Source organism: Salvelinus alpinus, chromosome 5 (genome assembly GCF_045679555.1).
Source record: "Salvelinus alpinus chromosome 5, SLU_Salpinus.1, whole genome shotgun sequence".
Classification (NCBI taxonomy): domain Eukaryota; kingdom Metazoa; phylum Chordata; class Actinopteri; order Salmoniformes; family Salmonidae; genus Salvelinus; species Salvelinus alpinus.
Window position 1 is genome coordinate 95,709,519 of NC_092090.1, and position 26,227 is coordinate 95,735,745.

At 44.2% G+C, this 26,227-nt stretch overlaps 1 protein-coding gene across 1 annotated transcript in view; it reads right to left on the reverse strand.

Annotated features, from left to right (window-relative positions):
- Positions 1 to 21,676, reverse strand: part of hira (histone cell cycle regulator a) — a 38,162-nt gene extending 16,486 nt beyond the window's left edge. Inside the window, exons 1-18 of the mRNA XM_071404265.1 lie at positions 21,444 to 21,676; positions 20,916 to 20,978; positions 20,595 to 20,705; positions 19,472 to 19,562; positions 19,091 to 19,185; positions 18,889 to 18,984; positions 18,639 to 18,799; positions 17,999 to 18,166; positions 16,904 to 17,017; positions 16,071 to 16,141; positions 15,748 to 15,853; positions 15,198 to 15,407; positions 13,177 to 13,262; positions 8,526 to 8,684; positions 8,223 to 8,402; positions 5,818 to 6,121; positions 871 to 972; positions 597 to 745 (exon numbers count right to left, since the gene is read on the reverse strand). Coding sequence (XP_071260366.1) covers positions 597 to 745; positions 871 to 972; positions 5,818 to 6,121; positions 8,223 to 8,402; positions 8,526 to 8,684; positions 13,177 to 13,262; positions 15,198 to 15,407; positions 15,748 to 15,853; positions 16,071 to 16,141; positions 16,904 to 17,017; positions 17,999 to 18,166; positions 18,639 to 18,799; positions 18,889 to 18,984; positions 19,091 to 19,185; positions 19,472 to 19,562; positions 20,595 to 20,705; positions 20,916 to 20,978; positions 21,444 to 21,480 — 2,303 coding nt within the window. The 5' untranslated portion in view covers positions 21,481 to 21,676. The remainder of the gene's footprint in view (positions 1 to 596; positions 746 to 870; positions 973 to 5,817; positions 6,122 to 8,222; positions 8,403 to 8,525; positions 8,685 to 13,176; positions 13,263 to 15,197; positions 15,408 to 15,747; positions 15,854 to 16,070; positions 16,142 to 16,903; positions 17,018 to 17,998; positions 18,167 to 18,638; positions 18,800 to 18,888; positions 18,985 to 19,090; positions 19,186 to 19,471; positions 19,563 to 20,594; positions 20,706 to 20,915; positions 20,979 to 21,443) is intronic.
- Between the last annotated feature and the right edge of the window lie 4,551 nt (positions 21,677 to 26,227).

The following is a 26,227-nucleotide window of genomic DNA, read 5'->3' on the forward strand; positions in this document are numbered from 1 at the left end:
GCAGAGCTGCGTTCCAAACAAAACAAGTGTGCTTGCTCTTAGTTCCTCAACAGCACAGCTAGGAGAGTAAAAAAAAAAAAAAAAAGCTTATGGTTGAAGACTGTTCCTTGAGCCATAAAAGTGCATTGAAATGACTTGGGACCTGTGCACACTTTGGAGAGGTGTGTGGCCACTTGGAGAGACCACTTAGTCCTCTCACTCAAACACTGGTCATCTTTTTTTCTTGAGTTGCACCTTCCCCAATATTATTATTATCATGTTACTGAATATATTTATAATAAACAAATGCGGCGAAAAGTACAGTAAATGTAAAATACACATAAAATCAACAGTGTAATGTTTGGATTCAGTCGTGTCAGGTGAACTGTTATGTCCTCAACTTTGGTCTAATGCTTTTCTCAATCTTCAAGCTGTTCCCCTTCAATTGCTACCGTGGTTATGTTTATGCTTTTCATATTTCTTCTGGAGGAAACACTTCCATTTAGCTCTATCCATATTAGGCCAATTCCTACAAGTGTAAAGTATCAAGACAATAGATAACTACCATTAATACTACTGGACCAGACATGTAGAACCTCCCTCCCCCTACTGCTTACCTGCTGCCCGCTGCAGTGATGACTCGGCTGGGCAGCAACGTCTCCCACTCCCTGCCCTCCCTGGAACAGCGGAGATGGCTGAGTTTGGATCCGGACACCGCAGAGACCTCGTTCTCCACCTCCAGGTACACCGGGGGCTCCGTACTGACCTACAAACATAAACAATATGGCGGAAAGAGAGCACATCCGACTAGCATCCATTGTACTTATCATGACTCTGTCTATGACCATGTGGGTTGTTTAGCCACAACTGAAGAGTGATATAATAATATACCTGAAGAGTAAATGCTTTCTGCGGTGTGGGAGTGGGCAGTTTGAGGACAGCCACGGGGACAGCAGCGACACAACAAGGCTCCTTCTCTGATGAAGGGGTAGCCTGCAAGTGTGCAGTTGGGGAAAGAAGAAAAATGCATAAATGTCCCTGGTCAAAAAACTCTAACAAAGCCTATAAGATAGAAAGGGGACTCCAAACACATGTTAACTAATAGCAGCTGTTTAAACAAAAGGTTGGCAAAAATGTATGTCCAAGTCAAGAAAGAGTTACCAGCAGCAAGCGGTAGTAAATTGGTACTAAACAATGTCTTTTCAAAGCCTGTTAGATATTATGTAAGCGTAATTAGTACCAATGAGTGCAAATGGGGAGTTCACATGCTATCGGAGTTAGCAAAAGTTCTGAGTTCCGAGTGGGAAATATCACTTCAATAGCTAGGTTTCCTTCAAATTTGCATTAAAACCAACACATGTTCCTACCAGAGGTTTCCATCAAACTGACTCGTGTATACAAGGTATTACGCCTGATGACGTAATGCACATTCTGCGCTTAAGTTCTCATGTACCAACAACAACAAAAAAGAGAAATGTAATGTGTTTTGGCTCATGCTCTCAAGACCATAGCTGGCTGATAAAGTGGACAGGGTTGGCAGCCCTGCAAGGTTTAACACGTTTAAATGTCTTACTCAGCCATGGAGAACAAGTGCCCACAGTCCTTGGGAGCAGGCTGCGCCGGTGGCACTGTTATCCTCAAAGCGGGCGAAGAAGGTGTTTAGCTTGTTCGGGAGCAAGAAGTCTGTGTCTGAGGCGTGGCTGGTTTTACCTTTGTAGTCTGTGATTGTCTGTAGACCCTGACACATTTGTCTCGTGTCTTAGCCACTGAAATGTGACTCCACTTTGTCTATGTACTGATGTTTTGCCTGTTTGAATGCCTTACGGAGGGAATAACTACACAGTTTGTATTCTACCATATTCCCGGTGGTTTGCACTTTTAGTTTTGCGCTAATGCTGCCATCTATTCATGGTTTCTGATTTGGGTAGGTTTTAATAGTCTCAGTGGGAACAACATCTGCTATATACTTCTTGATGAACTCAGTCACCATATACGTCAAATGTTATTCTCAGAGGCTACCCAGAACATATCCCAGTCCGCGTGATCCAAACAGCCTCGAAGCATGGATTCCGATTGGTCAGAGCAGCGTTGAATAGACCTTAGCATGGGTACTTTGAGTTTCTGCCTACAGGAAGGGAGAAGCAAAACAGATTCATGATCTGATTTCCGAAGGGAGGGCCTTGTTGGCGTCCCAGAAGTTGAAGTAGCAGTGGTCGAGTGTTTTAGCAGCGCAAGTACTACAGTCAATGTGTTGGACAGACCTTCGGTAGCGCTAGGTCGGGTGAACAAAAGGACTTGAGTTTCTGTATGTTACCACAATCACACCAGGAGTCATTCAACATACACCCCTGCCTTTCTTCTTCCCGGAGAGTTCTTTATGTCTGTCTGCACGATGAACTGAGAACCCAGCTGGCTGTATGGACGGGGACAGTATATCTAGAGAGAGCCATGATTCTGTGATACAGAGTATGTTACAGTCCCTGATGTCTCTCTGGAAGGAGACCCTCTCCCTGAGCTTGTCTACTTCATTGTCCAGAGACTGAACATTAGCGAGTAATATACTCGGAAGGGGTGGATGTTGTGCCCGTCTCCTGAGTCGGACAAGAAGTCCACTCCGAAAACCTCTTCTCCTCCGGCAGCGTCTTGGAGCAGCCTCTGGGGTAAGTTAAATTGCCCTGGGAGGTACGAACAAAGGATCCAATTCGGGAAAGTCGTATTCCTGGTCTTAAAGCTGGTGAGTTACCGCCGCTCTGATATCCAAAAAGCTCTTTCCGGCTGTATGTGTTAACATTCTGGGCTAATAAAGGAAGAAATAACACACAAAAAAAATTCAAATACTGCAAAGTTGCTTAGGAGCTAGAAGCAGAGCTGCCATATCTGTCGGCACCATTCATGGTTGAATTGCTGTAAAGAAACCACTACTAAAGGACACCAATAAGAAGAGACTTGCTTAGGCCAAGAAACACGAGCAATGGACGGTAGAAATCTGTTCTTTGGTCGGATGAGTCCAAATTGTAAAATGTTGGTTCCAACCGCTGTGCCTTTGTGAGACGCAGCGTAGGTGAACGGATGTTCTCCGCATGTGTGGTTTCCACCGGGAAGCATGGAGGTGTGATGGTATGGGGTTTCTTTTTTGGTGACATTGTGATTTATTTAGAATTCAAAGCACACTTAACCAGCATGGCTACCACAACATTTTGCACCATCCAAATCTGGTTTGCGCTTAGTGGGACAATCATTATTTTTTTCTCAACAGGACAATCACACAACACACCTCCAGGCTGTGTAAGGGCTATTTGACCAAGGAAGAGAGTAATGGAGTGCTGAATCAGATGACCTGGCCACCACAATCACCCGACCTCAACCCAATTGAGATGGTTTGGGATGAGTTGGACCGCAGAGCGAAGAAAAAGCAGCCAACAAGTGCTCAGCATATGTGGGAACTCCAAGAGTGTTGGAAAAGCATTCCTCATTAAGCTGGTTGAGAGAATGCCAAAAGCTGTCTTCAAGGAAAAGGGTGGATACTTTGAAGAGTCTTAAATATATTTTGATTTGTTTAAAACCTTTTTGATGTCTTCACTACTATTCTACAATGTAGAAAAACCCTTGAATGAGTAGGTGTCCAAACTGTAGACTGGTGCTGTAGATCTTCATTGTAAAGGGTTTAAACACTGTTTCCCATGCTTGTTCAATGAACCATAAACGATTAATGAACATGCACCTGTGGAACGGTCGTTAAGACACTAACAGCTTACAGACGGTAGGCAATTAAGGTCAGTTATGACAACTTAGGACACTAAAGAGGCCTTTTTACTGACTCTGGAAAAACACCAAAAGAAAGATGCCCAGGGTCCCTACTCATCTGCGTGAACGTGCCTTAGGCATGCTGCAAGGATGCATGAGGACTGCAGATGTGGCCAGGGCAATAAATTGCAATATCTGTACTGTGAGACGCCTAAGAACGCGCTACAGGACGGACAGCTGATCGTCCTCGCAGTGACAGACCACGTGTAACAACACCTGCACAGGATCGGTACATCCGAACATCACACCTGCGGGACAGGTACAGGATGGGAACAATAAATGCCCGAGTTACACAAGGAATACACAATCCCTCCATCAGTGTTCAGACTGTCCGCAATAGGCTGAGAGAGGCTGGCCTGAGGGCTTGTAGGCCTGTTGTAAGGCAGGTCCTCACCAGGCATCACCGGCAACAACGTCACCTATGGGGACAAACCCAACATCGCTGGACCAGACAGGACTGACAAAAAGTACTCGTCACTGACGAGTCGCGGTTTTGTCTCACCAGGGGTGATGGTCGGATTCGCGTTTATCGTCGATGGAATGAGCGTTACACCGAGGCCTGTACTCTGGAGCGGGATCGATTTGGAGGTGGCGGGTCCGTCATGGTCTGGGGCGGTGTGTCACACCATCATCGGACTGAGCTTGTTGTCATTGCAGGCAAACTCAACTCTGTGCGTTACAGGGAAGACTTCCTTCTCCCTCATGTGGTACCCTTCCTGCAGGCTCATCCTGACATGACCCTCCAGCATGAAAATGCCACCAGCCATACTGCTCGTTCTGTGTGTGATTTCCTGCAAGACAGGAATGTCAGTGTTCTGCCATGGCCAGCGAAGAGCCCGGATCTCAATCCCATTGAGCACATCTGGTACCTGTTGGATCGGAGGGTGAGGGCTAGGGCCATTCCCCCCCAGAAATGTCTGGGAACTTACCGGTGCCTTGGTGGAAAAGTGGGGTAACATCTCACAGCAAGAACTGGCAAATCTGATACATGTATGTATGCATGTGTGTATGTAGGCACACATACACCACCGTTCAAAAGTTTGGGGTCACTTAGAAATGTCCTTGTTTTTGTCGATTAAAATAACATCAAATTGATCAGAAATACAGTCACATTGTTAATGTTGTAAATGACAAACGTAGCTGGAAACGGCAAATTTTTTATGGAATATATAGGCCCATTATCAGCAACCATGGCCAGAAACAAAGAACTTTCTTCTGAAACTCGTCAGTCTATTCTTGTTCTGAGAAAGGAAGGCTATTCCATGCGCGAAATTGCCAAGAAACTGAAGATCTCGTACAACGCTGTGTACTCCCTTCATAAAACAGCTCAAACCAGAATAGAAAAAGGAGCGGGAGGCCCCGGTGCACAACTGAGCAAGAAGACAAGTACATTAGAATGTCTAATTTGAGAAACAGACTCCTCACAAGTCCTCAACTAGCAGCTTCATTAAATAGTACCCACAAAACACCTGTCTCAACGTCGACAGTGAAGACGCGACTCCGGGATGCTGTCCTTCTAGGCAGAGATCCTTTGTCCAGTGTCTGTGTTCTTTTGCCCATCTACATCTTTTATTTTTATTGGTCAGTCTGAGATATGACTTTTTCTTTGCAACTCTGCCTAGAAGGCCAGCATCCCGGAGTCGCCTCTTCACTGTTGACCCCTGCCGTACCACAGCGGACCCATAGTGGACCCCCGGTTGAATTTTTATTTATTTATTTCACCTTTATTTAACCAGGTAGGCAAGTTGAGAACAAGTTCTCATTTACAATTGCGACCTGGCCAAGATAAAGCAAAGCAGTTCGACACATACAACAACACCGAGTAACACATGGAATAAACAAACATACACTATATTCCTTGACTATAGGAATAAGGGTGTCATTTAGTACGCAGCCAATCAGTTTGTTGATCCCATATCTAATCAAGACCATTACATTCAAAGACAAGGATATCTTGAATATTATCATATCTTCTATCAGAAAAAATGTGTAAAGTCATGAGATTACGTGAAATTCAACTGGCACTGGTCTTACCTGCTGGAAGGGTTGGTGGGACACGTGCGTCATCATTTTCGCGTCCATTTTCCTGGGCCGTCCCTTTTTCCTCTTCTCGACCTGGTTGTCCCCTCCGTCCACGTCTAGGGCTTTCCGCTTCTCCACCTGGTTGTCCCCTCCGTCCACGTCTAGGGCCTTCCTCTTCTCCAACTGGTTGTCCCCTCCATCCATGTCGAGGGCTTTCCTCTTGGTGAAGGAGGGGGACTTCACCACAACCATCTTGTCCTCGCTGTCGCTGCTCGTCTCATCCTTGAGCTCCTTGTAAGTGCTGCTGTCTTTCACTCTACAACAGGAGGACAACAACCACAGAAATTGACTCACCATTTGTTCCATTAACCCATGCCCAATCGCCTTAGTAGTGTTTCCCCATATATGATCATAGGCGAAACAATGCTTGGTAATATTGAATTTATTAACTTTTTTGTAAATTGTGAATTGTTGAATTGTGTGTTGAGCCCAATTTGAATGATGTACTTCCTACCCTATTTCCAGGTTAAATTATGGCTGGGGGGCAGTATTGAGTAGCTTGGATGAATTAGGTGCCCAGAGTAAACTGCCTGCTACTCAGGCCAAGAAGCTAAGATATGCATAGTATTAGTAGATTTGGACAGAAAACACTCTGAAGTTTCTAAAACTGTTTGAATGATGTCTGTGAGTATAACAGAACTCAAATGGAAGGCAAAAACCGGAGAAAAAATCCAACCAGGAAGTGGGAAATCTGAGGTTTGTAGTTTTTCAACTCTTTGCCTATGCAAGATACAGTGTAAATGTGATCCGATTGCACTTCCTAAGGCTTCCACTAGATGTCAACAGTCTTTAGAACCTTGTTTGAGGCTTCTACTGTGAAGGAGGAGAGAATGAGAGCTGTTTCAACCAGAGGTCTGGCAGAGTGCCATGAGCTCAGTCTCGCACGCTCCCGTGAGAGTTAGTTGCGTTCCATTGCATTTCTGAAGACAAAGCAATTCTCCGGTTGAAACATTGAAGATTTCTGTTAAAAACATCCTAAAGATTGATTCTATACACCGTTTGACATGTTTCTACGAACTGTAACGGAACTTTTTGACTTTTCATCTGGCCTGCGCCTCATGAATTTGGATTTGTGAACTGAAGTCGTGAACAAAAAGGAGGTATTTGAACATAAATGATGGACTTTATCGAACAAAACAAACATTTATTGTGGAACTGGGATACCTGGGAGTGCATTCTGATGAAGATCATCAAAGGTAAGTGAATATTTATAATGCTATTTCTGACTTCTGTTGACTCCACAACATGGCGGGTACCTGTATAGCTTGTTTTTGTGTCTGAGCGCCGTACTCAGATTATTGCACCGTGTGCTTTTTCCGTAAAGTTTTTTTGAAATCTGACACAGCGGTTGCATTAAGGAGAAGTGCATCTAAAGTTCCATGCATAACACTTGTATTTTCATCAACATTTATAATGAGTATTTCTGTAAATTGTTGTGGCTCTCTGCCAAATGAGATTTTTGGATATAAATATGAACTTCATCGAACAAAACATACATGTATTGTGTAACATGAAGTCCTATGAGTGTCATCTGATGAAGATCATCAAAGGTTAGTGATTCATTTTATCTCTATTTTTGCTTTTTGTGACTCCTCTCTTTGGCTGGAAAATGGCTGTGTTTTTCTGTGACTAGTTGCTGACCTAACATAATAGTTTGGTGTGCTTTCATCGTAAAGCCTTTTTGAAATCGGACACTGTGGTGGGGTTAACAACAAGTTTATCTTTAAAATGGTGTAAAATACTTGTATGTTTGAGGAATTTTAATTATGAGATTTCTGTTGTTTGAATTTGGCGCACTGCACTTCCACTGGCTGTTGTCATATCGATCCCGTTAGAGGGATTTCAGCCGTAAGCAGTTAACAGGGACACTTCATGCCCTACTTCCTGTTTAATGGGGACATTTCCAGCTGTACTTCCTGTTCACTGGTCCACCCATTATGGCCTCATTGACTTGAATGAAGATGCCCTTTCTAGTAATTATATTTCTAAGAGAGACAACCTCCAAGTCCCAGTCAACAAGGAAACAACAAAAACAGAAAAATCTAGTTCAGTGAATAAAAAAAAAGATTTAAAAAAAGAAACTGGTCATCACTTAACATCTATTCCAAGAACAACAATCAAAGGTGGATTGCTCCGTTAAAAATAAGGCTAGAATTCAACCTGTTGTTTCTGTTGTGTTCATAGGAACATGAGTACGTCCTAAACTGACGATACTGTTTTATTTTTTCCATGTTCAGATAACAAGAATCTCAGATGTGGAATCGACCAATAACGTTCCAGCATTGTATGCCTCAAATCAGCAACTGTTGACTGATCATAAAGACTATTGGATAAGCTTGATGGTTCTGTTCCCTTACCTGTCTAGCGGGGTGAGTCCCGCCATGGAGATGGTGACCCCGGGCATGACCTTTGACCTCTCTGTGAACCTGGAGTCAAGGGCTTTCATCGGCTCCATCTTAGTGGAGGTGGTTAGGAGCAGGTTGGACTTCATGGCTGTGGTGTTAAGAGACGAGGCCTGGGCCATGGCACCGGAAACACTGTCAGGAATGGAAAGAGAGGGAGAGCATAATACTAAATTAAACAGGCCGGTAAGGGGGGGTGGAAGCAGAGCAGGAGAGAAAGAGAATAGCAGAGAAGACTAGACAGACAAGACGACTGACCTGTCTTTGGCATCATCTGGGGCCTTGCCCCCCAGCGGGGTGGATAGGGGGTCCAAATTGGAGGTGGCCGTATTGGAGTCTGAGGAAAGCTGGGAGGTGAGCTGGCTGGCCGACCCAGGGAGGATGGGTACGCTGTTGAAGAGGGCTGGGGAGAAATCCCTGAGGATTCAAACAGAAACAGTGAGAGCTCAAACCAACAGAAATAAGAATATCCCCGTGGTAATGTAATATATTGATAATTATTTGTAAAATGTGTAACAGGTTTAGTTTATCTATTTCGAGGTAGCGCGGTAGCACGTAGGGCGCATCGATTGGTGTCACCTCGTTAGTAACTGTGTTACACCTGTAATGGCTTGTCCATCTTGTTAGTCGGAAGGTGTTTCACCCGTGTTAGCATAGGTATTATTAAAGACTGGCTGGGCCAGTGCTCCAGTTGAGCGTGAGAGATGTTGGGAGAGCTACACTTCACGTCAGCTGAGGTGATATTTAAGACTGGCTGGGCCAGTGCTCCAGTTGAGCGTGAGAGATGTTGGGAGAGCTACACTTCACGTCAGCTGAGGTGTGATTTTTGAGCTCAACCTTTTAAGTTTGAAAGAAGCCTGATTTGTTATGGTTTCCCCTGTTTGTTTTGCTCCATATTACATTTACTCCCTATCCTAAGTTGTGTTTTAAAACTAATTCTGAGGCAAACCTAGTGGGCATCCATGGTGGGTCTTTCATAACCCCTTACTAGTTGCTTTGCCAGTTTTCAGTTTGCACCTTTCAGAACCCTTTTGTTTTGTTTATCCGTGATTTTCTTTGTTAGTTCCATTTGTTGTGAGCAACATGTTGAGTTTGTCTTGTGGGAACATAACAAAATGGCGGCTTGTCCGGGATCCTGTTTGTCATGAGTATGGTAGTCACCTACTCTGTAACTCTGTGGGGTCCAGATATTTTAGTGTTAAAAATACACTTTTGTGGTAGAGTTTGTGTCACCGGAATCCACCCTGAGGGGGTTATAAAGATTGGCGGAATAATTTAGAAAGAAAGAAACACAGGTTTATAAAGAATAAAGCCACAGACTAAGTTTGTGGAGCATTTGCGGAAAACCCTACATGGGAGATGCTATCTAAATGTACGAAGAATCTACTCGTCATCGCAAAGCAATATGACATCAAAGTTGCACATGCAGACTCAAAAGCAGTAGTCAAAAAGTCTATACTGCTTTAGTGGAGGAAGAAATCCTACCGGAGAGGGAGGATGATGAAAAGGGCCTTACGGGTGGTAGAGTACACCCCATTGAGGGAGGACGGTGAAAATGTAATTTTTATTTTTACGCTTGGTAGCGTACACCCCATAGACATACAATTGAGGTAGTACTAAAGGCAACATGGTAACAGAAATTAGAGTTGGAGGACAAGGAAAGACAAGATGAGCGTGCAGCCAAACGATAAGAACACACAGCCCGACTAGAACAAGAAGAAAGTGCCCATGCCATTTGATTGAAAGAGATCGATCTGGAAGTACTCCCAATCCAGTCAGGCCTTCCTACACCCTCAACAGAGTTTGATCTAGGGCGGAACAACCGACTTGTACCGCTTTTCAACGAAAAGGAGGTGGATGTATATTTGCCTGTGTTTGAGCGGATTGCCACATCCCTTAAATGTCCGCAAGGTATTTGGTCACTGCTCCTCCAAAGTGTTCTTGTGGGAAAGGCTCAAAGGTCGTGCTAAATCCTGTCGTTTGAAAGTAACCCAGACTAGAGGAACCTGATGGGTTATCAGAAAGGTACGCTAGAATATTCCCAGCGTGTTACGTTACACGTGCTATGTCTAAAAATGTCACTGGGAGCAAGTCTAGTGTTGAGGAGAACGTCAGCGATCCCACTACATTCAAACTGTCCCAGACATTTATAGGTGATCCTGATTTCGCTAACCCTCCTGAGTTGACCTCTCCTTTGAAAACCCCAAAAGGTGAGTGGGTTCGTAGGACCGCTGAAGGAAGAGAAGGTCCCCTACAGTTGACACTTTAATGTCTAGGAAGCAGCAGCTGATTGCGGAATAGTAAAGATGTTTCCCTCTCCCCTCTTTTTGCTGAGATATGTCCAGAGGATTTTGATGAAGTTTGTGTGGGTTACTTTGACAGAGACGGTGTTCTAATGAGGAAATGGCGTTCTCGCGCCACTTCTGGGAAAGACGATTAGCTCAGTGTCTCTCAAAATTGTCGTTCCAGTTATACTTTCGACAAGAGATACCGAGGTTGGGTCATGATGGAAGTATGGCAAGCCATCTTGGGGGTCAACAAGACTTATGACGGTATTTTGTGTGACTTCTTCTGGTCTGAAACAGGATGATGCGGCTTACTGTAAATCCTGTCGTATTTGCCAGCGGAAGGGTAAACCGAACCAAGCTGTACCGGTTGTACCTTTGCAGCCTATTCCTGCTTTTGACGAACCTTTCAGCAGGGCTAGGATGGACAGTGTTGGTCATTTGCCCAAAGCCAAGAGTTGTAACCACTTAAGCATATTGTGTGCTGCCACTCATTCGCCTAAGGCCATTCCATTCAGGATAATCTCGGCTCCCAGTATTTTTAAGGCCCTGGTGAAATTATGCTCAACGTTTGGACTTCTGCAGGTAGCGCAGGTGGAGCAAGGATCGAATTTCATGTCAAAGGTCTTCCAGCAAATGCTACAACAGTTGGGCTTAACCCATTGCCCCTTTAGTGCCTACCACCCAGAGTATCAAGGTGCTCTTGAGAGATTTCATCAGACTTTGAAGTCTATGTTGAGAGCTTACTGAGCAAGCTTGTCCAACAAAAATATAGGATATATTTGTTGTCTTAAGGGGGAAGGTGTAAAAGGTTTTGTTTTCTTCATTTATGTTTTGAGGATGGACTTTAGCACGTATAGCTCATTAGTGCGTAGGGCACGACGATTGGTGTCACCTCGTTAGTCAGTATGGGTTACACTTGTACTGGTTTCCATCTCGTTAGTGGGAAGGTGTTTCACCTGTGCTGGCCAAGGTGCTATTTAAGTGTGGCTGGTCCAGTTCTTCAGTTGTCTTGACAGATGTGGAGGGTTAACGCCTTTAGTTGGCTCTCCCTGCTTGATTTCTAGAAAAACATTATTTCGTCTGATTTTCTTTTGCTCCACCTTTTAGGTTTGCTTCCTGTCTTTTAGGTTTGCTTCCTGTCTTTTAGGCTTGCTTCCTGTATTTTGGGTTTGCTTCCTGTCTATGTGGGTTTGCTTCCTGACTATGTGGGTTTGCTTCCTGACTATGTGGGTTTGCTTCCTGTCTATGTGGGTTTGCTTCCTGACTATGTGGGTTTGCTTCCTGTCTATGTGGGTTTGCTTCCTGTCTATGTGGGTTTGCTTCCTGTCTATGTGGGTTTGCTTCCTGACTATGTGGGTTTGCTTCCTGTCTATGTGGGTTTGCTTCCTGACTATGTGGGTTTGCTTCCTGACTATGTGGGTTTGCTTCCTGACTATGTGGGTTTGCTTCCTGACTATGTGGGTTTGCTTCCTGACTATGTGGGTTTGCTTCCTGTCTATGTGGGTTTGCTTCCTGACTATGTGGGTTTGCTTCCTGTCTATGTGGGTTTGCTTCCTGACTATGTGGGTTTGCTTCCTGTCTATGTGGGTTTGCTTCCTGTCTATGTGGGTTTGCTTCCTGACTATGTGGGTTTGCTTCCTGTCTATGTGGGTTTGCTTCCTGACTATGTGGGTTTGCTTCCTGACTATGTGGGTTTGCTTCCTGTCTATGTGGGTTTGCTTCCTGACTATGTGGGTTTGCTTCCTGTCTATGTGGGTTTGCTTCCTGACTATGTGGGTTTGCTTCCTGACTATGTGGGTTTGCTTCCTGTCTATGTGGGTTTGCTTCCTGTCTATGTGGGTTTGCTTCCTGTCTATGTGGGTTTGCTTCCTGTCTATGTGGGTTTGCTTCCTGTCTATGTGGGTTTGCTTCCTGTCTATGTGGGTTTGCTTCCTGTCTATGTGGGTTTGCTTCCTGTCTATGTGGGTTTGCTTCCTGTCTATGTGGGTTTGCTTCCTGTCTATGTGGGTTTGCTTCCTGTCTATGTGGGTTTGCTTCCTGTCTATGTGGGTTTGCTTCCTGTCTATGTGGGTTTGCTTCCTGTCTATGTGGGTTTGCTTCCTGTCTATGTGGGTTTGCTTCCTGTCTATGTGGGTTTGCTTCCTGTCTATGTGGGTTTTTCGTTTGTTTACCTCTTCTTGGGCAAATGTAGTGGGTGTCTTTTAGGTCCCGGTTGTTGTGGCTAGTCAACTTTCTGTGCACACCACCATGAGTGTCTTTCAGAACCCCTCCTAAAATCACACCTGTTTTGTTGATTGTCAGTGACTGTTCGAGCGACATTATGTGCTTTTCTAGCTGGGGAACGTAACAAATGTATGAAATTGTATGTCATTTGGCTTAAAATGTATTTGCATGTTTTTAACATTGGAGAAAAAAAATGAATCCCCAAATAAACATACTAAAAACAAAAAAGAATGAATCTTGTCTTTTAAAATGAGTTCTACAGTATAACTGCTTTGTTTGATGGAGGAAGGGCTCGTCGCTCTGGATAAGAGCGTCTGCTAAATGACTTAAATGTAAATGTAAATTGTAACTTCTGGAATAGAATAAATGGAAAGGTGTATCAGAGGTGTATGAGTTACCCTGTGTCGAGCTGGGCGATGCAGAGAGGAGTAATCCTCCTCCTGCCGTCCGCGGTCCTTGTCTCAACCTGTTTCTTCAACAGGTTCTAGGAGAAGAAAATAAATATCCATGGTAAGACACCATTCAAGACCATTAATACATGTGCAAGGCCACAGAATACATGACAACATCATAGCAACTCATCTCGACTGACTTCTCAACTCTATGTCCATTTGGCTTGTTAACAAATGAGAGCTGTTTTCATATTTTACGGTTCCTTCAGTCTTTTTTCCCCCCCTCTACATTTTTCCCCACATGTTTTATTTCTTCAGTTATATCTGATCTGGTCCTGTATTTACAAAGCAGAAGTGCTGATCTAGGATCATTAAAATCAAAAAGGACAAAAGTGATCCTAGATCTTGTGCCGTGTGTATCAAGCGCCTAAAAGCAGGAGTGCTGATATAGGATCAGTTTATCCTTTTAGATCACAATGAATACGACTAAAAGGATAGATTATATCGACGTCTGAGACGTTTAAAGGGACAGTTCAGCATGACATTTAATACATGCTAAGAGGGAGATTGACTTACATGGGAAATGTATCCGCAAATGTTGCTAATCCTTGTCCATAGACAGCTTTCAAAGTAAGGAAACTAATATCTAAATATATATGTCAAATTACTGGAATATCTAAATATATATGTCAAATTACTGGAATATCTAAAAATATATGTCAAATTACTGGATTATCTAAAAATATATGTCAAATTACTGGAATATCTAAATATATATGTCAAATTACTGGAATATCTAAATATATATGTCAAATTACTGGAATATCTAAATATATATGTCAAATTACTGGAATATCTCTAACGAATACGGGCCCTGATATCTGCCTTTCAGGGAGAGCAAGTCTGTCGAAGGGGGCAAAACAAAGACAGATCTAGGGCTGCAAAATTCCCTGGTTTTCCAGACATTTCGATTGGAGGATTTCTCAGATTTCCTCGTAATTCCAGGAATCTTGCAACCAGAATATCTTTATAACCGGTTTTGGGAATGTTTCTGGGAACTTTCCAACCCTAAACAGAACCATACAGGGAGCTGTGGGTCAATGTTGTGCATTGGTGTTATGGTTTACATCAATATGTTTATTGATTTCCTACATGCCTGTCATTTCATTACATCCCGTCAATGAAGCCAATGGATTCAAAATGTAGGGATATGACAAAAATACAATAATTGTAATTGTAAATCAAACAGCGGAGAGAACCGAACACCTGCAACATGGAGAACTAAGTGACAGCTATATTGGGCTGAGCATGTGTGCCTGACTCACATTATTGGACCGACCGGAACCATACTGTTCTGGCTTGGATATTTTCTTTTCACATTCATGTTCCGTTCCAGCAACTACGGAAGATGCATAACCAGGCCAGCCCTTTACAGCTTGGTTCGGCTTGGCCTGGTCAGCCTTTATAGTGTTGATCAAACTTGGCCTGGTCAGCCTTTATAGTGTTAATCAAACTTGGCTGGGTCAGGCTTTATAGTGTTAATCAAACTTGGCTGGGTCAGGCTTTATAGTGTTAATCAAACTGTGGTGCTGTACTGGTCCTGCTCTGAGGTGCATTGTTGCCGTGCAGAGTAGGGTGAAGTTGCCCCTAGACGCTGATCTAGGGTCCATTTAGCAGATTCCCCACTAATGGGTAAGGTTAGGATTGGAGAGGGTAAGCTGATCCTAGATCTGTACTTATCAGGGTTGGGGTCAATTCCATTTAAATTCCAGTCAATTCCGAAAGTAAACCAAATTCCAATTGTTCCTCGTTAAAAGCATCGAAGAGAATTGTAATTTCAGTCTACTATTTTGAATTTTCTCAAATTGACCCAAACCCTCATTACCGGCCTGTCCTACCTTGCGGATGTCACCCCCCTGCCCTAGATGCTGATCTTGGGTCAGTTTTGCAGATTCCCCACTAATAGTTAGGATTGTGGGAGCTGATCCTAGATCTGTTCCTAGGGGAAACTAGCTGGCCCATCCTACCTTGCGGATGTCCTCCAGGGACTCTCCATTGACCACGCTGGTGAGTTTGTGGGCCTGGGCCTCGTGAGCCATCCTGTGGTTGGCCTGTTCCGCACGCTGCCTCTCCTGCTGGTACTTGAGCATCTCCGGGTTCTCGATGATGGTGGTGGAGAGTTGGGCCTCGGTGGTGATGGCCAGGCTCTTACCATAGATGTTCTGGTGGATGGCATTCTGGATGGAGGAGTGTTAGCTAGCTAGAAGATCATCTCATAATCCACTAGACAAATATCTTATAGATCTGGGGGGAGTTTCTTGAAAGCTAACGTGACGCCCCAGTGGCCAAAGCAGGGGGAGAAAAAGTATATGTGAACTGAAATTTGCTAAACTAAGCACTTTGCAGTTCTACAAGTGTTATGGGTTGTTGTGAGAAATATAATTGCCACCTTCGCTGTAAAGCTTTTGGGGGAAACTTTATATTTACAGAGAATGTACAGAAAGAGGGAATTGAAGTTGTGGTATTGACCCCAACACTTGTTGGGTCACGTCAAAGGACATTAGCAGTTTGGCTGACCTTCTCGTCCTCGTTGAGGGGGTCCCCGAGCTCGTCCTGAGAGAAGTTGAGGTATGCCACTGTACCGTCCATGGAGCACACCAAGATACCCAGCCCATTCAGGGTCCTAAGTGGAGCAGGAAGCGAAACGCCACCACACACTGTAACTAGCGTTCCCACCCGTATCTCCATACACTTTGAAAGAAAACTAATATCATCAAACCCAGGCTAAGAAACAGACTGGCACCCAGGCTAAGAAACAGACTATCAGTCTCTAAAGACATGTATTATATGTCAAAGTAGATTCATTCAGTGAGGGGGGGGGGGGGTGGAGGTGCTCTCACCATGAGATGTCCATGATGGATTTATCAAACAGGTCGTGGATGACCACTAGAGGGCGCTTCAGAGACGTCAGCTGAAAATGGAGAGGCATGCCCACACAAAACAGAGTTGGTACAGTTCATTATAGATCTGTCAAATATGTTTTGGGGGATTCTACAGAGACATTCACATGTACACATACTGCTGTCAAGACACATTGATGGAGGGTGGGTCTCACTATCCGTCTAAAATGTGTGAATAGATTAGATGCAATTAAAACAATCAATACAACAAAAACAAGAAAACCGATTTTTTTGCTAGTTTATATGTCCGTTTGAATGAGGTATGAAGGATAAACATCTGACAAATCCTGTACACAGACCAGGCCCCCCAGTGTCCAGTCTGGAGCGTGAAGTCCCAAGGGTAGCAACCTAGCGCTGCCAAAAGCCCTGGTTTGCTCTAGAAAGCCTACGTAAATTCTGATCGCAAGAACGGCCAAACCAAATAAATGTAGGGCCCCTGTTTTGGGCTCTAAAAGGAATTGATTATGATCAAGTTCGATCCCCACGGGAAGTATTTTAAAGTTCACTATGAATCAAGATATTTAATTAAATAGCGATCTATTCTGACTACTACATTTGTCATCATACAGGACCACATACTGACACAGACCAATCGCGGGCCAGCAGGCTACGAGGAGGCTCCCGGTTGATGACAATGACTACATCAACCATGATCCTTGCACTTCAAATTCTTCATGCGACATCGGGAGTTTTCCATAGGAATACGTGGATGACATCAAAGCTATCACTATCTACTGGTTGTAATGTCTATGACGTAGAACGATGGTTCTTACCCAAACGGAGAGAGAGCGGTCTTTGCTTCCCACAGCACAGCAGCAGTAGGGACAGCTGGGCTTGGGAGAACTCCCATTCCTCTGTTTCTTTTTGAAGATTTTGGGGTTGAATTTCTGAGAGACAGAGAGAGAGGAGAGGTGATTGGGAGCCTGAGGGATAAGAGTGATTCTAGAGCTGAAATGCCATCCCAATTGTGCCCTCTCTAAGCTTATGTCAGTGTCTGCAAGCTTGTGGAAGGATCTTTCCTCCAAACTTGTTTAATAACAGCATGTTGTTGTGACAACACACTTTGGAAAGTGTTTTGCACATAAAGCAGTATTACTCAGATTCCTAGTCAATATCCACTATCACCATTACAAGAATAAGAGTGTTTACCAGAAAGCCTAACATGTAAGTTCTCAGGGCAATATACAAAAATACAAAATCAATAATATGTTGTAAGGGATTTCAGGTGGAGTCCAAAAGAAGAAAGAATCCATTAACGTCATTCAGAGTCCACAGAAGAGGACTGGCCACTCCTCTGAGCCTGGTTCCTCTCTAGGTTTCTGCCTCTGGCCACTCCTCTGAGCCTGGTTCCTCTCTAGGTTTCTGCCTCTGGCCACTCCTCTGAGCCTGGTTCCTCTCTAGGTTTCTGCCTCTGGCCACTCCTCTGAGCCTGGTTCCTCTCTAGGTTTCTGCCTCTGGCCACCCCTAAGCCTGGTTCCTCCCTAGGTTTCTTCCTTGGTTCCTGCCTCTGGCCACCCCTAAGCCTGGTTCATCCCTAGGTTTCTTCCTTGGTTCCTGCCTCTGGCCACCCCTAAGCCTGGTTCATCCCTAGGTTTCTTCCTTGGTTCCTGCCTCTGGCCACCCCTAAGCCTGGTTCATCCCTAGGTTTCTTCCTTGGTTCCTGCCTCTGGCCACCCCTCTGAGCCTGGTTCCTCTGTAAGTTCGTGCCTTCCAGGGAGTTTTTTCCTAGCCACTGTGCTCTGCGTTGCTTGCTGTTTGGGGGTTTAAGGTAGGTTTTAAGCTCGATATCTGTAAAGCACTTTGTGACAAGTGCTAATGTAAAAAGGACGCTATAAAATACATTTGACTGATTGATCACCGGCCCTCACCACAACAGTGACAGCCTTGCGGTGGCCCACAAAGTCCATGTTGGTCTTCCAGCCGTCCCTCTCAATGATCTGAGCGGTGGGCCCTGAGTTGTTCATAGCGTGGGCTGACACCAGGTACTGTCCGTCGGGAGACCAGCTGAGGCGCAGCACGTGGGTGGTCCCTCCACACTGGTCAACAACACAGAGAGGAGCAGAGAACAGAGAGTTAGGACAACAGAGATGACAGACATCAATCCTGAGAAGGGAGAGTGACAGCTCGGGTCTCCTCAATAGGAACTAAATAGAAGCAAACGGGCCGAATAGTGAAGAGACATTCCTGAATTTGTCTAATAGTATAAAAATAATAATAAGGTGGGTGCTATTTCACACATGTACAAGTGTATATTATACATGTGTGGATTTGACATTTGTTTTTTGCATATCCCACACCCCCGAGACGACCTCGGAAAGTGGGGTCACGGCCAGGGATCAGCCAATAATGACGGCGACCGTTATGTTGACAGTCGTGCGCCTGTGGGCACATCTAATTTTTTGTTGCAAAACATTTACCATCGCAAAGTGATTTGCTACAGTTGGCACTGACGAATACACCCCAACTGTGTTGTGTGGAGGGTTGTCAGCTTGGCAGAGTGGAGCTCACCTCGTTGAAGGGCTTGGTGACGTTGGTCTCCTGCTGCCAGTCCATGGTCCTCCACACCTTTAGGCTGTGGTCGTCAGCCTGGGAGGCGATGTACTTCCCTACAGGGTCCCACGTCAGCCCCTTCACCAGGCCTGTGTGGCCCTTCAGCGACGCCACTATCTCTGGAGGGAAGATGATCAAGGAAGGTTGTGTGAGAAATAACGCATAAATACACACAAAAAAAAAACGGTGGTTGTCGTTTGGCTCGCACCTGGGAATTTGCGGGCATTCCATATCACAATGGTGTTGTCCACACTGCAGGAGGCTAACCACACGTCGTGAGGGGACCACGCCACATCCATCACATCTGAAAACACGGACGGGATGTGCCCAAAGGCAAACCACTGTCAATGTAATGTAGAGCATTATCTGAGCTGTGAGCAGTCCATCTTTCCATAGAGCAGACAACTTACCCCCTGTGTGATTTCTCAGTATGGTCACACAGCGCCACTGCTCCACGTTGGCCAATTTACTGCTCGACCCAAATACAGTACTCGGTCCAATGAAGCTGTTCAAGTAAACACAGAAAATCAAAGATCACTTACATCAGGGGTGTCAAACTCGTTCCATGGAGGGCCTAGTGACTGCTGTTTTTAGGTTTCTCCTTTCCTTACTAATAAGTGACCTTAATTTGTTAAGCAAGTACAAGGGAGGAGAGAAACCCCGCTGACACCCGGCTCTCTAGGGGAATGACTTTGATGCGTGTGACTTACATGGTGAGTTGCAATGGCACAATATTACAGGAAAATATCAACCAAACACAGCATGTAATTAGGTGGGAGTATGTTACATACGCAGCTCTCTTCCACACCATGACCAGCTTGTCATCTCCTCCGGAGGCCAGGTAAAGCCCAGTGTTTGACCAGCGGACACAGTTCACACAGGCTAGAAAAGAGAAATCAACACAGCACCTGTTTTAGTTCAAACAGAAGTGATCCACTGTTTGTAGTGTTCAGTGAATTTACCCCTAGACGCTGATCTTGAGACAGTTTTGCATTTCCCCCACTAATGGTTAAGGTTAGGATTGGGAGAGGGTGAAACTTCACCCCCAGAGAACCTCTTGTATGCAGTTTTTTTTGTCAGATTAAAAACACGCCGGAATATGGTTTGTCTCTATTGTCAGTCAGATCTGAGCAGCAGACATTTGGTTCGTCTCCCTATTGTCAGTCAGATCTGAACAGCAGACATTTGGTTCGTCTCCCTATTGTCAGTCAGATCTGAGCAGCAGACATTTGGTTCGTCTCCCTATTGTCAGTCAGATCTGAGCAGCAGACATTTGGTTCGTCTCCCTATTGTCAGTCAGATCTGAGCAGCAGACATTTGGTTCGTCTCCCTATTGTCAGTCAGATCTGAACAGCAGACATTTGGTTCGTCTCCCTATTGTCAGTCAGATCTGAGCAGCAGACATTTGGTTCGTCTCCCTATTGTCAGTCAGATCTGAGCAGCAGACATATGGTTCGTCTCCCTATTGTCAGTCAGATCTGAGCAGCAGACATTTGGTTCGTCTCCCTATTGTCAGTCAGATCTGAGCAGCAGACATTTGGTTCGTCTCCCTATTGTCAGTCAGATCTGAGCAGCAGACATTTGGTTCGTCTCCCTATTGTCAGTCAGATCTGAGCAGCAGACATTTGGTTCGTCTCCCTATTGTCAGTCAGATCTGAGCAGCAGACATTTGGTTCGTCTCCCTATTGTCAGTCAGATCTGAGCAGCAGACATTTGGTTCGTCTCCCTATTGTCAGTCAGATCTGAGCAGCAGACATTTGGTTCGTCTCCCTATTGTCAGTCAGATCTGAGCAGCAGACATTTGGTTCGTCTCCCTATTGTCAGTCAGATCTGAGCAGCAGACATTTGGTTCGTCTCCCTATTGTCAGTCAGATCTGAACAGCAGACACCAAACATCAGTGACAGAAGAAACACCTAAGTGATTGTCCATCTGGCAGAGCATCTTGGGGATGTTCACGTTCTTCTCGTCCTCCTCTCGGAGCACTGGAGCCATGTTCCAAATGACAACCTTCCCAGAGTCCTCTCCTGCAACACATGGCACACAAACACAACTCAGTACGATTGAACTGATCTCCTTATTAAAGTGTAAAACAATGGTGCATAGTGTATTGATTATTATGGTATGCTTGAGAAAATGGTCAAACAGTACTTTACGCTTGTACTGTTTAGTGAGGTGTATTGTTTAAATGTAACCCTAACAGTTATACCGTTATTGGGCTGAATGGAGGACCTTACCCTGGCCACCTGTGGCAAACTTTGTTCCATCAGGATGGATGTCAACAGAAAATATTGGTTTCCCTGAGAAGCAGACGTGATTTAAATTGTATTAACAAGCATGTCATCAAAATGCTGTAGATAGCTAAAATGCCTGATTCATAACACCAGGGGGGTATTCATTACGCAGATTAATAAATAGTAATAAATACAACCCAGCTGTAGACACGGTCTAAAATGAATACTGGAGCCTGCATTGGGTGTTTTGCAACAACTGCTATCTACTTACTGCTTTGTGGAATATGCTTACAAGCTAACCTTAACAAATAAAAACAGATAGCTAACTAGCTAACATTAGCGCCTTAGCGCATGGCTCATTCAAGAGAGCGTTGTGCCTTGCCCTTTGTAGCTTTAGTTTACAAAGGAATGAGTAACGTCAGCTAGCTACCCCCCCCCCCCCAAACAACAACAGAAGCGCAACTTGTCTTGGGTCAAGATTCGGTCAACTATTATTATTCATTCCAGCACAACCGCGATTCAAATGCTTACCATTGTGACTGACCCAACTTGGTTTCAATAGCTTCATTTCAAGTGCGTTGGCTTTGAATTAAAATATTTTGAGCTAATCGTGATTTCTCCACGTCTCTTGCGTTTAGTTAGATATCCTTGGATCTGAAGTACTCCTCCTTTTGTGTCAAAGTCCGTCCGTTACTTTAATTGAACTCCATTTCTCTTGCTACCCTCTGGCACATCTCGCATTCTCCCCAATCTCCAAGCAGAAACAGTTCAGCGTCTCGTCGGCAACACTAAAAAAAGTACTTCCGGGTCACAGACATTTTCTAAATAAAAGTCTTCCACGTAATAGTAGAACAGTGTCCTAAACATGATGTATGTATCCAAACAATGCTTCATATTTAAGTTACATTCGCATTACATTTGGGTTTTAAAACATATTCCAAAACAAATTACTTCATTACAATTCATTACATAAAACACGATTATTCTAGTGCTAGATCAGTAGGGTCTGTAGAATATTATTAAATACAGAAATCATCACAGAAATCATTTTGGGTTGAATTTTCCTTTAAGCTCCAGCCATTTCTCAATGTGCTCCACCTTATAATATTATTTATCTTATATAAATGTAATACAAAAATTAAAAAAAGATCATCCCATTTCCCGCAGGAGGCCTTTTGGTACGCCGTCATTGTAAATACTAATTTGTTCTTAACTGACTTGCCTAGTTAAATAAAGGTTAAATAAAAAAATACAGCATTCTCCTTTTTTTCAGATGTAGTTATAATTTTGTAACATCATTTTTAAATTATGTACTTTGCAAAGCTACAAAAAGTATTGATTTTATGTCGTATGTATAGCGTTTTACGGCAGACTTTATTTTAAAGGCAAAACCATAAAACCGGGACGGTAATTCTGCTGTCGTGATGCTAATAAGAAACAGACACCATAAAAGCAGCGGCAGCAACAAAGGAAGTGTTCCACCTTTCCAGTAGATCGTCTGGAAACATGTCCCGCAAGGCGTCTATTCCGCAGATTCATCCCACTGGATGTGCATTTAATTACTAATTTGAAAAGAGAAAGCTACTGCCTATTGTGAAATAGCACATACAGATTAAGACCGGGATATGGAAAAGGAAAGTAGCGCTAAAGGAAATAACTAGCTAATAGCTTTCCCAAGTAGCTAGTGTAAAATATTGTAAAAGTGTGCCGCGCTGTCTTTTATTTTGAAAAACCATGGCAAACCAAACAAAGGGCCTGTCTGTTGAACCTCTTAACTAATTAAAGTATCACTTATTTTCTTTATATGATCGGAATATAACCACCGAAATTATAAATAAAAAAAGTGACTCGAGAGGTTTTTCAGCTGTTGCACTTTGTATGGGTAGATGTATGGCTATGTAGCCCAGCAAATTTGTAAGGAAGCAAGCTACTAACTAGATAGCTAGGTATTGATTGGCCAGAGCCTTCTATTTACAGCTAACTAAATGTCGATATTATACACATTTTTGTTAAACAATGCCACTTAATATGTTTACATACCCTACATTACTCATCTCATATGTATATACTGTACTCTATGCCATCTTTATGTAATACATGTATCACTAGCCACTTTTATATGTTTACATACCCTACATTACTCATCTCACATGTATATACTGTACTCTATACCATCTACTGCATCTTGACTATGCCGTTCTGTACCATCACTCATTCATATATTTTTATGTACATATACTTCATCCCTTTACACTTGTGTGTATAAGGTAGTTGTGAAATTGTTAGGTTAGATTACTCGTTGGTTATTACTGCATTGTCGGAACTAGAAGCACAAGCATTTCGCTACACTCAAATTAACATCTACTAACCATGTGTATGTGACAAATAAAATTTGATTTGATTTTGTTGTGGTTCATTTTGACCCAGAGGCTTTCATCTGTATAGATATTGGCACAGGTCCAAAATAAACAAGTGTCTTTGATGTATTTTGTTTTGACTGGTTCTGGTTGCACTTTTATAATGATGTTTGTGTGAAAAGGAGCTTTCCAAAGCTTCTCCTTCTCAGTGCGAGAGCAGCAGATTTCTGACAGGGACACTCATAATGAGCTCCAAACAGAAAATGCTTGTTTGTGAGAAAGGAAATATGTTTAACAAATGGTTCTTAAATATAGTTTTTGAAATCAAATGTTCTTGTATTTCTTCTTTCTGAAAGGTCTGACAAGACAAAATAAAGTTTGGGCTGTTTTTACTTGATTCTTTGAGTGTCTTGAATGTGTTTAAACTGGTCGGGTCTATCTGACCCATACCACAATGGACATCGTTTTTTCCCCAGCAAAGCACAAGGGTTAAACAAACTATTAAACTATATATTTACATAAACTTGTGCAGAGTGATTTAAGTGTGATACTTGTTTGTCCTTTGAATGTGGACATTAACAAATCTAAACTTGCTTAATAAAGTTCTTAATAGTGTATGTGTACTAGCTAGCTAGGTTAATATTAGACTGTTTTAGGAAGTAGGCTATGTTAGAATTGTTTCAGCTGTTGGCAATGATGTTTACCCACTACGCATCTTCGATAGTTATCATTGATTATGTGAGACAACATAATCAGTTGCCTAGGCCTAGTATTATCAAAGCTATAACTAACATGATAATAATGGATACTATACATTCAATTAGATTTCATTGTTTCTGCAAGGAATGGGCCCATTGATAAATGACATGTGTGTGTGCCGTAGGCCATAAGTTCTCAAACTCGGGTACTGCTTCATCGGAGATGACCAAATCCCAACAGTGTCTGAGCAGCCGGTAAAAAGCCTTGGAAGGTGGTATGATGCAAGCCTGAAGGACAAAGACCAGGTGCAACAGCTGCGCAAAGACATCAGTAGTAGCCTACAGTCCATCGACAACACCCAGCTACCTGGAAAGTTAAAGGCCTGGTGTCTGCAGTTTGGTCTCCTACCCCGGGTGTTGTGGCCCCTAGCAGTGTATGAGGTTCCAATCTCAACAGTGGAGAAGATGGAAAGAGGAGTCACAGGCTACTTAAAGAAGTGGCTCGGAGTTCCACGATGCCTTACCACCATAGGCCTCTATGGAGATGGTGTCCTCAAGCTGCCCCTCACCAGTCTAACAGAGGAATTCAAGTGTGCAAAAACCAGGCTCCAGATGACACTGAATGAATCTCGAGACCCAGTGGTGAGCAACAACGCGCCGACCTTGGAAACTGGGCGCAAATGGAGGCCAGGAAAAGCAGTCCAGGAGGCAACAGCAGCCCTCAGACATGCTGACATTGTGGGTCATGTTCAGCAAGGGAGAGGAGGCCTTGGGCTAACTAGCCGTGCTGCTTGGAGTAAGGCCACTGCACCAGAGCGGCGGAAGATGGTAGTGCAGGAAGTACGCCATCAGGAGGAGGCTGCAAGGTGGGCCAAGGCAGTCTCTCTTGCCAAACAGGGACAGTGGACTCGATGGGACAGTGTGGAGAAGAGGAAGATCAGCTGGAAGGATCTGTGGGCCATGGAAGCGAGGCGGTTGAGCTTTTCCATCAGAGCAACATATGACGTCCTTCCAACACCAGTTAATCTTCACCAATGGTATGGTGAAGATCCGGACTGTGCCCTCTGTTCCATGCCAGCCAACCTCAGGCACATTCTCACAGGGTGTAAAACAAGCCTCACCCAAGGACGCTACACTTGGCGTCACAACCAAGTCCTTAAAAACCTTGCGTCCGCCCTGGAGGACAAGCGAGCTGCCACCAACTCCCTACCACCCCCAGCAGCATCACACCCCTTACGGATGACCTTTGTCCGCGAAGGAGCTAAACCACCGAAGAGCGGCTCTACACCATTAGAGCGAGACCAGCTGCGCTTGGCCCGCGACTGGAAAATGCTAGCTGACATTGGCCGGCAACTTGTGTTTCCTCCGGAGATCGCAACCACCACCCTAAGACCTGACATGGTGCTCTGGTCCCATTCGCTCAAGAAGGTCTTCATCATTGAGCTCACAGTACCCTGGGAGGACTCAGTAGATGAGCGAAAACATCTGCGCTATGCCGATCTAGCTGCCGAAGCACGGCATCATGGCTGGAACACAGAGGTCCGACCAGTGGAGGTGGGCTGCAGAGGTTTTGTGGCAACATCTACAACCAGACTGCTTAGAGACCTGGGAATTAAGGGCCAGAGCCAGCGTTCGGCAATCAAAGCTGTATCAGAGGCGGCAGAAGGCAGCAGTCAATGGCTCTGGATGAAGAGGAAAGACCCCAGCTGGGCCCCGAAGTGAGAGGGCCAGGAGGTATGCGGTCAACAATGCTTGACTCAGGGAGGAAGACACCCCTGCCATGCATAGTCCCATGGGACGTTGGCTATCAACAACAAGGCAACTCCTATGACTAATTGGGAATGGGACGCAAGCGTAGGATTGATCACCCTGTCGCTGGCCGCCTTTGGGGAGGGTGTATAGTGTGAAAGGCCGAAACACCCTAGGAACCAAAGGTACACTACTGACGATGCGCTCCCCAAATTTCACCAGTCTCACTGTTCATGAACTCTTGGAAGTGCTTGCACAAAGGATAGTAACATCTCATCCTGTGTTCTTGGAATCTGGGGATCTGCACATATTTATTTTCTAGGAAAAAAGAAATATATATTTTTTAATGTAAAACATATAAATATCAGTAGCTGCAACAGATTACCTTCGTGGTTACTATGTTTATGTTTCTGTGTGCAGTAAGAAGGAAGTTAGAGGTAGTTTCACGAGGCAATGCTGTCGCTGTTTCTGGTTCATCCGACTCTGGGGAAGTAGATAAAAATGGCTTCAT